Source organism: Micropterus salmoides, unplaced genomic scaffold, assembly GCF_014851395.1.
Source record: "Micropterus salmoides isolate LMB-PRFRI ecotype aquatic unplaced genomic scaffold, ASM1485139v1 Ms_hic_scaffold_587, whole genome shotgun sequence".
Lineage (NCBI taxonomy): Eukaryota > Metazoa > Chordata > Actinopteri > Centrarchiformes > Centrarchidae > Micropterus > Micropterus salmoides.
This window is the reverse complement of record NW_024044334.1, coordinates 11,614-23,471: the sequence shown is the minus strand read 5'-3', so window position 1 is coordinate 23,471 and position 11,858 is coordinate 11,614. Positions and strand designations below refer to the sequence as shown.

General features: G+C 48.6%; 1 protein-coding gene across 1 annotated transcript; it reads left to right on the top strand.

The window, feature by feature from the left end:
• Positions 1-1,009: 1,009 nt before the first annotated feature.
• LOC119889674 (fucolectin-like) lies at positions 1,010-1,540 on the top strand. The gene is made up of 2 exons (XM_038700466.1): positions 1,010-1,299; positions 1,381-1,540. Exons 1-2 carry the CDS (start codon positions 1,010-1,012, stop codon positions 1,538-1,540), a joined length of 450 nt encoding a protein of 149 aa, XP_038556394.1.
• The last annotated feature ends 10,318 nt before the right edge of the window (positions 1,541-11,858 follow it).

Genomic DNA, 11,858 nt, shown 5'->3' with positions numbered 1-11,858 from the left:
GTGTACGCCACTGCAACCCTTACTGGAAGTAATGCAACACTGAGCAATGACATCTATAGTTAATTCAATTATGTGGTGCTTCCTGCGTGAACATAGTTTAAACAAATTTATTTTTAGTGTTATTGATAATTAGATTTACAAAACAACTCCATTCAATAAGGTCTCTCCACGTTTAACTTCCTGCTGAAGTTTTCAGCATATGCAAGATAAGTTTTTTTTGGAGATCAAAACATATCTATTTTTTTTATATCAGAGTAATATTTGTTCAGTTCAGTTCACTTCAACTTTATTGTCAGACTCAGGGTCCATTAGAAAAACATACAACACAGTTATACATACATTTGTGAAAAAGTGAAAGTGAAGCAAAGTACAGTACAGGACACATAACAAATGTTTAATGCTCAAAATTTTAAGGGAGAGGTCCCCCGAGACACCCCACTTAAAATCGGTCCCCTCCAGTGTTCAAATAAAAACTATGCTTTTGCATTTCTACAAACAATGCTCCCCATGAATTAAGTATAATGAAGGAAAACAATCTCTGTTTGATACAGTACATAATTTCTGAGGGGAACATTCCCAAATACCTGGTTAGGTTTGGTTTCATAATTTAGCCTTTATTGTCTGGACGATTATTGACTTGGCTTTTCATGTGTTTGCCTGCAGAACTGTTCGGGCATGTGGTATTTCCAATAGGGGGGGTTGCCAATATAAATACTTGCCTAGGGCTCCAACCCAACACTGTCAGGACCGGCCCTGAGCACAGCTTATACATTTATTCAATTGATAACCCTCAAGTTTCTGTATTTTAAATTGCATGTTCAGTTGGTTTTGCACACACATTCATGACCCTGAGAGGATGTATCCTAATGAATATTTGATGTTTTAAGTTATCCAGTGAAATTTCTCAACACTTTGCCTTGTTGAACTGTACTTTAGTCTTCAGTAAGTGCTGTTTCTCCAAATGAATTTATAACTGGTTCTTACTCATACGTATTTCATAACTGACTTCATGGCACGCCTGTCAGCCAATGTGGCACTGAGAGGAGTAGCCACACAGTCTGGAGAACCAGCTTCTGCAGCAACAGCTCCACAAATGGCCATTGATGAAGACAGTGGGAAGGATCCACAAAGCACCTGTGCTTCAGTTCCACTGCAAGACAACCCCTGGTGGCAACTGGACTTGAGGAGTATCTACAAAATAACAGCTGTGTCTGTCACCAGCATCAGCGACTGCTGCTCACAGGAGCTGGACGGTGCTGAGATCCGCATCGGTCTCAAAAATGACACCAGCAACCAGAGGTGCAGGAAGAAAAGAGTACTTACTTGCTGTAGAAGTACTAGTACTTATCAGCCTTTGATTATCGCTTTCTTATATTTCAGGTGTGCCATCATCTCCATTGCAACGGGACAGAGCAAATACAACTACCAGTGTGGAATAATGGAAGGTCGCTTTGTCCATGTTGTTCTTCCTGGACTACAGAAGAAATTGACACTTTGTGAAGTACAGGTGTATGTGCTTGGTAAGCTGCACACATCATGAAGAATGAAATGTTTCCCAGTTAAACCAAAAAATGTTTATGCCACAGGGTGGTCTGCCTATGGGAACTGAGCATTTCCCTTTATTCATTGGGCATCTCATGTTGAAAGAGCAAAAGGCATGACAACAAAAAACAACAGCAAAACCTAACCCTGTTTCAGGTACACAGGGGTGGACTGGTAATCTGGCATACCAGGCCAAATGGGGCTGATGTAATTTAAAAATTACTTATTTATACAATTGTTTAAAAAATAGGCTGACGACTGGCCCATAAAGCACGGTCAGCTGCCCATTAGTTCTATTTCCCTCCCCCCTCCCTGACCTCTGTTTCTTGTGTCAGAAGTGTAAAGGGAAGATACCGGCCAAAAAAAAAAAACTTGCCACCGAATGTGCCAAAAAACCTGATATGTTTGTTACTGAGGCTGCAGTTGCTTCATCAGCTGCAGTGGTGGTCATTACAGTTTATGATTTAAAAAACTGTCAATAGTGATGTTTCTTGTAACAATTTTTCATCAGTAAAGTGAACCATGCTAAATAAATGGTATGGTAAAATATTACATTACATAATGCTGCCAAAATGCCAGCTATCACATCAGCAACCATTTTTCAGACTTTAAGAAGAGATCTGTTGTGAAAATCAGCACTGACTTTGACATGAGTGACCCGGTCATCCAACAACAAATCTTAAAGCAGGTGAGAAAGAGAAATTTTAATGGGATATTGTGTCATATGTACCTTCGTAAAGTCTATCACTGTGAGAGGGCATGGCGTGGAAGGTAAAACTTATTCATCTTAAAATTTTATGTATAGGAATTCCAAATGCTGATAATAGACCCCTGTAACAGTGTTAGTAGTTATGATGAAGCAATTAGTAATTATTAGTTTATAAGAGCCATATCTATTAATATCCAAGTTGCTCATTATTAAAGTTATGAGAAATATAAAACAGATTTTTGTGAATGCTTCCTAGCTGGAGGCAAAGATGAAAAGCAAGGGGATCAGTGACTTCAAAATCCGCTGGAAGACGTCAGGACGAGTTTGAAGACAACACAGTAAGACTTTAATGTCATATTTACTTCCAAGTCTCTTTCTTTTTGTGATAGTCATAATAATTTTTTCTTAAATTTTTAAAAAAGATGATGAAGTTGTTGCCATATTACTGAAAAAAAAGTCTAGGCAATAATTTCAATAATTTTATACATATATGTCTTTTTTTGGCAAGTGCAGTTTGGACCAAATAAGTACACACAAGTCAAACAAACTGACTTCTGTTAGACTTTAAATCAACTAATTGTCTTTTTCTTGATTTAAAAACATTATACTTTGGGATTTATGAAGTTGGCGTCCTTGTTTTATGTGCTGTTTTCTGACTTTTAAAATTCACCCTTCCTCTTTTTTTAAAGTGCTTTGTAACTTTTACTATATTGAGAAGTTCTGCATGATTAGACTTTGTCTATTTATTTGACATAATAAAAGTCCAGGTTAAAGCCAGAACACTGGCACGCTGTTTCTGACGATTTGTGGGATTCTGCTGACTTGATACCAAGTCATATTCAATTTATTTGACTTGTGCAAGTTTTGACATAGCAGCAAATGATAAAAGGCAAAATGTTTATCAGCATGGAAGTGCAAAAGGACACACATACTCACTGTGTATTTAATGTATTTTCTATGTAAATATACAATGTATATATAGGAATATATCTCACCTTATTATGTTGTGGTGTTGTTCTCAATCTTTCGATTGACATAATAACACAACCATGTGTTTGTCTTTGACTCTCAGTACCACCAACAATATGGTCTTAGGCTCAAAAGGTGTATTCTGTGCTTTTCTACATGTTTACCTGTAGAGGGAGTCAGACTATAGTGTGTGTGTGCTGTCTTTTCTCCAACAGGTGTGTGACACCGGAGGGAGCTGAATCAAGAGTCCTGCCACTCTGACTGGGCTGAAGCTGAACAATGTGGACCAGTGGACTGTGTGTACTGGATGTTAAAAAGAGGAAAAGCTGATAAAGATGAAAATATATTTGTAAACAAACGCTGTGTTTTTACCCCCTTCTTTTTAATTTACTCACTGTAACTGTATACAAGGTTTCTTTTAAAGTAACTTTGGCTGTGTGCTAACATTTCATTTTTAACTGAGCCACATTAATCTTACTCAGTCAATTATGACTAAATTAAAGAAGGTTGAAGCTGTCATTTTTTGCATTCAAAGATATTTTGTGAAAAAACAAATCTTTCTGTTAAAAGCCAATTATGGAAGCAGCAGCTGATGCACATAAAAATTATTATTTCAACATTAAAATAGGCTAATTTACTTTCTTGCTGAGAGTTAGATAAGATGATTCTTTCACTCTCATGTCTGTACAATAATTAAGAAGCTGTAGCCAGCAGCCAGCTGAAACAACAAAATATACACACAGAAAGTCTAAATTATATTATTGTTTGAAGAGTCTGTTCCTTACTTCTTAGGACACATTTCTACAAAAAAATTTGTGTGTGATGCATAGTTCTATTTCGTATAGGCTTCGCCCTCTAAGAGCTGTCGCTATTGGGTTCATCCCCGCGCGCATGCGCAGTCCTGAAGATTTCTTTCGCGCCCATGTGCCGTGCACGGGCCTCTCTCAGGTCCGCAATTTAGGTATATAATACCGGCGAGACCAGAGATCTGCTCCCCTTTTTTCTTCAGCGCTGCATAGCAGTCACTTCGGAGAGCAGAGTAGCGTCTAAAGAGCAATTTTCCTGACTAAAGAGCTTTTCCTATGGCTACTCACCGCTCTACCGTTGAGGTCCGCCGCTCGGAAGGAGTCCGCCTCTGCCCGTCCTGCCACGCCGGCTACATCATGGGGTTTGATCTCCACGCCCGCTGCGAGACCTGCCTCGGTCCCCAGCACGCTGGCCTGGCTCTGACTCCCCGGGCCTCGTGCCCCTACTGCGCACAGCTGCCCGTGGAGGAGAAGCGACGGCGGGTCGACGCCTTCGCGGCCCTGCAGGAGGAGGAGGACGACGAAGCTAGCTGGGCTAAGCCAGTTAGCTTCACGGCGGACCTCGCCGGCGGGACTGCTGGCGATGCAGGGCTCGAGTCCTCTGACTTGCTCCCTCCATTGCTGGCTCCCCGCCAGGCTCTCCCCTCTTCCCGCTGGAAGATCTGGAGTTTGACTTGGATGAGAAGGCGGCGTCGCTGGCTCCTGCTCCACTTCCGCCTTCCAGCTTGCCGTCCTGCGGGGCTCTCCTCCGGGATCTCCCCGACATAATAAAGACGGCTGCTGAGCGCAAGGGCGTGCCGATGCCTGCTGAGCCTCCTGCACCTGCTCCTAGCGCCATGCTCGGCGACATCTACCAGCCAGAGCAAGCCTCCAAACAGGTTCCTGTGTGGCCCCTTTTTCCACCGCTTCAGCCTTTTCTCTCCGAAGCGGGGGCCGAGCCTGGGAAGCTGAAGGCGCCGGTGGCGAGGTACGTCAACTTCACGAAGGTCGAGGGCCTCACTGACCGTGGTTTTCCCTCTGTCCCACCTCTGGAGCCCAGCCTGGCAGCCATCCTGCTGCCTAAAGCCACCTTTTTCGGCAGGAGGAAGCCGACTCCGCCCTCTGCCCGCGACCAGGTAACGGCTCGAGTCACGGACCGCTCCCACCAGTGCGCCGCCCAGGTAACAGCCGCCATCAACAACATATCGCTGCTGGCCTCGTCCATGTCATCTGTCGCTGCTCAGCCCGACGCCCTTTCCCCCGAGCTCGCCAGCGAGTTTGGGAAAGCCGCGGCCGCCATTTTGACGCTCGCCACAGCGGCGGCGGTCGGCCAGTCCCGGATTATGGCGTGGATGACAGTGCTGCAACGCAACATGTGGCTGCACATGTCCGATCTGCCGGAGCAGATCAGGAAGGAGTTGCTGGACGGCCCCATCAGCCCCGATGGGCTGTTTGGGCCGCTCCTCCAGGATGCAATCACACACATGCAGCAAGCTTCGGACGCGGCGGACAAGGTGAAGCGGCACACAGCGTGGAGCAGAGCGCCACCTTCAACACCCACGGCGCTCACAGGGCTCCCGGCGTGATCGCCGCGACTCCCGCCCCAGGCCGAGGCGCCCCGCGGCCACTGCTGCGCCTCCGCCGGCCCCAGCCGAGGCCCCCCGGGCTCCTCCGGCGGCCGCTGCTCCCTCTTCACAGCGCCGCCCTGCAGTCAAGAACAGGCGAGCGGCTTGCTCCTGGTCCAACCCCCCCGCCGAGCCTCCCCGCAAACAGCGGAGGTATTGACGGGACGCGGGGGACGTGTGTTTTCTTCCCGGAACAGCCGGACACAACGGCTCTTTTCAGAGCCAACCAAATGTCCATAAAGAGCATGTTCCTATCAGTCAGCCTGCCCCTCTCTCTCCTGAGCTTCCTGCAGCTGATGAAACGCACGTCTCCCACACACAAGCAAGCTCCGCTGCGCACGCACACGCTGCGTCAGTTGTTGAGCCGCTGTTGTCCCTCTCTCATATTATCATGAGTGAAAAACATTCACATCAGATAAACACAACAGCCCACCCGCACTCCCTGCCTCTCTGCGGCCTCCCCACCTCTCACCCTTCAGTGTGTGTTAGTGGAGGGTTTTCACCGTGGCACGAGTCTGACACTGAGAATGAGCGGCCCGAGTGTTTCACACTATCGCCGCCGCAGCCCTTTCAACTCAGCCCTCCCATGGGCCGTGTCGAGCGGCTCTGCAGCTCACACGGCGGCGGAGAGGGCTCTTCTCTGGCTGTCAGAAATGTCCACAGAGGCCCCCCAGATTTTTGCTCGCCCGCTTTCAGAGCGTTGCTGCGCGTGGCAAAATCTGCCCATGAACGAGTGGATGGCGAGATTAATAAAGAAGGGTTACACTCTCCAATTCGCCAGCCCCCCTCCTCCTTTCAGCGGGGTGCTGGAGACCGTCATGTCATCGCAGTCAGAGACATCTGCTCTGATGGCAGAAATAACAGAGCTCCTGAGCAAAGGAGCGATTTCAAAAGTCCCGCGGGGCGAGGAGAACGAGGGCTTTTACTCCCGTTACTTCCTGGTGCCCAAGAAAACGGGCGGAATGAGGCCGATCCTGGATCTCTCCTCCTTCAACAAATGCATAATGAGGAGGCCGTTCCACATGCTCTCAGTCAGGCACGTATTGGAATGTGTACGTCCCGGGGATTGGTTCGCGTCCATCGACCTAAAGGACGCTTATTTCCATGTCCCCATCATCCCCAGACACAGGAAATTCCTGCGTTTCTCTTTCAGAGGAGCCCAGTTTCAATACAACCGCCTGCCTTTCGGCTATTCTCTGGCCCCGCGCACGTTCTCCAAATGTGTGGAGACAGCGCTGGAGCCGCTGCGCAGGTCGGGCGTCAGAGTGTTGTTTTACCTGGACGACTTGATTGTCATGGCATCGTCCAGGGAGAGCTGTGCGCTACACACGATGAAGCTCGTGAAACACCTGTCCCGCCTGGGTTTTGCCATAAACTGGCAGAAGAGCTCTCCTCTCCCCTCCCAGTCAATAATCTATCTGGGAGTGCATCTGGACTCAGCCCGCATGAGAGCCAAATTATCTCCAGCCAGGCTGGAAGCTCTCAGCTCTCTGCTTTCACGCATCGCTCCGCACAAAGTGGTAACGGCTTTGTCTGTGATGCGTCTACTGGGCATGATGTCGGCCAGTCACGTGGTGGTCCCTCTGGGTCTCCTCCACATGAGGAAAATACAGAGATGGTTCGGCCGTCTCCGCCTCGATCCCATAAAGCACAAAAGACGCCTGCTGTCCGTTCCCCCCTCAGTACAGTCAGACCTGACGTACTGGAAATCCCCTCACGTGCTTTCAGCGGGGTCCCCCCTCGGGAAAGTGACGTCACATGTCACAGTGTACACGGACGCGTCTCTCATTGGCTGGGGCGGGATGTGCCATTCTCACGTGGTGGGAGGGAAATGGCCACAGCCTCCATCTCTCCACATAAACTGCCTGGAGCTGTCCACAGTGCTGAAAGTGCTGAAACACTTTGCTCCACTCCTGAGAGACAAACATGTGCTGGTGAGAACAGACAACATGACAGCCGCGGCTTACATAAACCGTCAGGGCGGCGTCCGCTCGGCTCGGCTACTAGAGATAGCCAGGAGCCTGCTGCTGTGGGCCCACGCGAACCTGCGCTCTATCAGAGCCCTCCACATTCCCGGTGTTCAGAACCGAGCCGCGGACCTCATGTCACGCGGCGGTCCGTCTCAGAACGAGTGGAGACTGAATTCCACTCTTACTCAGGAACTGTGGGACAGATTCGGGGAGTCAGAGATAGATCTGTTCGCCTCACGAGAAAACGCACAGTGCGCACTGTGGTTCTCACTGAACGCACGGGACGAGCCGCCACTGGGCGTGGACGCCTTCTCACACAGCCCGTGGCCCAGAACGCTCCTTTATGCTTTCCCCCCGGTTCCTCTGATTCCCCGCCTCCTGGCGCGCATTCAGGAGGAGCTCCTAACAGTGATTCTGGTGGCACCAGAACGCACGAGCGCATCATGGTTTCCAGTGATGATTCAGCTGCTGTCGGGGAAACCGTGGCAGCTGCCGTGGCGCAGAGACGCGCTCTCACAGCTGGACGGAGCCATCCTACACTTCCCAGTGATAGGTCAGCGTTTGTGGGCTTGGCCCCTGAACGGGAGCGCCTTGAAAGATTAGGATTGCCCCCTAATGTGGTGCGCACCATCCAAGGCGCTAGGGCTCCCTCCACTACTGCTTCTTATAGAGCAAAGTGGTCCGCTTTTCAGCACTGGTGTGTGGAAAGAGACACGGACCCCGTCTCGTGTCCCTTATCTCTTGTTCTGTCCTTCCTCCAGCTGCTGGTGGACAGAAATCTGGCTTTATCCACAGTCAAATCGTACGTGGCGGCCATCTCTTCCTGCCACGAGGGCTTTGGAGAGAGATCGGTTTTTGCGCATCCGCTGGTTAAGCGTTTTTTAAGAGGAGTGAGAAGGCAGCGGCCTGTCACGCGCCCCTTGGCGCCACAGTGGGATTTACCGCTTGTGCTGCGCGCTCTGAGCAATCCCCCTTTGAGCCACTGCCGCAAACTTCTCTCAGACTGCTGTCTCTGAAGACAGCCCTCCTTTTGGCACTGACCTCTGCTAAGAGGGTGAGCGATCTGTGCGCTCTCTCAGTCGCTCCATCCTGCCTCGCTATCAGAGCTGACGGGAGCTCCGCCACCTTGAGGCCGAACCCAGCGTTCATGCCCAAGGTTATAACTAGCTCCTTCAGGTCACGGATTATTTCCCTGGAAGGTTTTTTCCCTCCTCCTCATCGAAACGAGGCGGAGGAAGCATCTCATCGTCTCTGCCCGGTGCGCGCGTTGTCTCATTATGTAGAGCGCACGGCTGCCCTCAGAAAAACTCAACAGCTGTTTGTTCACTACAGAGAGCATTCACGAGGCAAGTCTCTGTCAAAACAACGGTTGGCTCATTGGCTGTGTGAGGCCATCACACAGGCGTACGTTACGGCTGGGAGGACCCCCCACCCGGCATCCGTGCGCACTCGACAAGAGCCGTGTCCTCCTCCACAGCGCTGTTCAGCGGGATGGCTGTGGAGGATATTTGCACAGCGGCATCATGGGCTTCACCCTGCCCCTTTATCCGCTTCTATTTACGCGATGCATCGGGGTTTTCTCTAACGCACTCGGTACTGAATGTTCTGGAGACCAGGCGCGACGCTGCTGGCTCGGGACACGTTACGCACACATAGGCTTCCCTGTAAAGGAGCCGGTAAGGCTCCTCTTGCCACGGGCTGTTGGGGCTCCTTCTGTCTTAGTTGCGCTCCAGTTGGACTGCCACAATGCGTAACAACCGTCCTTACTGTTCCCTCAACATAAGCCGCAGTGTGCGTCTGTGTGTGCCTGTACTCTGGGCGTTCTCGTGCGCACACACACCCCCCGTTGCCGGGATGCGTGTGTGTTGTCCTATCCTCCCGCCTGCTCTGCTCGTTGTTGGGACTGGTTACAATGCGTAACTGTCGTTCCAATTTCCTCACAGCAGCAGGTGGGAGGCAGGGAGTGATGCGTTCAGCCATCCTGTTATCTGGTCTAATGCGGATGGCTGCGTATCTCAGTTTCCGTAGCGTAATGGATCAGACGCTCGCCTTCTATGCCGAAGGTACCTGGTTCGAGACCAGACGGAAACACTGACCTACATTTTGGTCTCTATCATGCATTGTGTGATTAGGGTACTGTGAGCTGGTGTGTTAATGCTTATGACCGCTGGGGGTCCAGTGGGCATTGACTACATCTGGCTTCGCCCTTATCCCAATAGCGACAGCTCTTAGAGGGCGAAGCCTATACGAAATAGAACGTTGGTTACGTATTGTAACCCCAGATTCTATGAGTATAGGCGTAGCCCTCTAAGCTGCGGGCCCGACTGGTCCCACCAGCGTCGGCTGAAGAAAAAAAGCTGACCTCTTGGGAGCAGATCTCTGGTCTCGCCGGTATTATATACCTAAATTGCGGACCTGAGAGAGGCCCGTGCACGGCACATGGGCGCGAAAGAAATCTTCAGGACTGCGCATGCGCGCGGGGATGAACCCAATAGCGACAGCTCTTAGAGGGCTACGCCTATACTCATAGAATCTGGGGTTACAATACGTAACCAACGCTCTCATTCTTGTGATCAGCTTGCCTCGTTGCCACTTGTGTGATATTGTTAAAAAAAAACGCTTTGGTGGACACGGCCCCTGAACCTAAGTCAATAAATATATGCATGTCACCTGGCTAACCCTACAGCTGTGCACATCGGTCCTGAGGCAGGTTGCAGGTAGGGTTAGCCTCCTTTGTGTTGCAACACTATAAACGTTTTTCCACGTTTTTTTCAAAGCATGTAACTGTGACAGTTGAGATGAGATCGGGTTGATTATAGTGCATGTAATTAACTACTGTTGCTAACGTATTTCTCTCGGCCCAGGTTTATTTATTTATTTATTCATTTTCATCTAACGTGACCCTGGTACAACGTTAATGCTGCATAATGTTACAGATATGACCATTATACAAGCTTGGCTTTAATATGTTTACTAATACTTCCAGGTCACCTGGCCCACCTATCTTACTTTAAATATCTATCTTCAAATGGAGAAATGAAAAAATGAATTTCAACAAACCAAAATCGTGCCGTTATTTGAATTTGGTTTAGTCGTTTTTCGTTTTTGGATTTAGAAACCAAAAACAGATTATTGTGGCCAGCCTAAGGCACACCTGTGCATCTTGATATGCCACACCTGTAAGGTGGATGGATTATCTCGGCAAAGGAGATAACACAGATTTTGACAGATCTGTTAACAATATTTGAGATAAATAGGCCTTTTGAAATAGGCCATAGAGAAAGTCTTAGATCTTTGAGTTGAATAGGGGCAAAAACAAAAGTGTTGCGTTTATAATTTTGTTCAGTGTATTAACTGTGCGGTTGGCATCCAGACGATGCAGAGAGCTTCTTCACCTCTTAGTGGAGTCCATCCTGCAGGGGAGGGAGGGGAGTGAGGGCACAAAAAACCTGCGATTTATTGGTCCCTGCCTGTCGTCCTCACCTCATCTGCATACTGTTCTTTGATGTTTTTGAAGCTGCTGTGCTTTCGGTGCTGTGGCCATGATTCTAACTTTGGTTTTATTTATTCAAGCCTGCATCTCCTCAAGAAGTATAAACAAAAACTCAAGCTAAGTTCTTTGGTCAGCCTTCATCTACTTTGGTTTAACTTACTCTCTTAGTTTTCAGTGGCGTGGGGTGGGGTAAATTGTTGGGGAAGCCAAGTGAGAGGGGATGTGCTTTTTGGAGGTCAATTATATAATGCATTGTGCTATTACAGTGCAGGGTATAATTTTACAAAAATTTGATCAAACTTTAAAGATGCACACTATCTGATGTCAATACACACACTGAAAGTTGCATTTACCGAGACCTATGCTCTCTCTCTCTCTCTCTCTCTCTCTCTCTCTCTCTCTCTCTCACCCCAGATAGCATACATAGCCCGCTGCTTATGGTGCAGTTTTAAGAATAAAAGAAGCATTCACAAGCTCAATCAGAAGATGATTGAAGACATTTGCATTAGCAGTGGTGCATGTATCAAATAGGCCTACATACTTCTTAGTGCTTGGCCAAATGTTCATAACACAACATCACTGAAGACTAACAACCGAGTACCCGACCAACAGAGTGTAGACAATTATTCAGGAAGCCTAAGCTGGCCCAGTGCCAGGTGACAGGTGCTGTCTGTGGTGCTCATTGTCTATGTGTATACAACCACAGTAAAAACAATAAGGTTACTTCAACTGACTAGTCATTCACAGCTAAATCCAGGCAAGCAA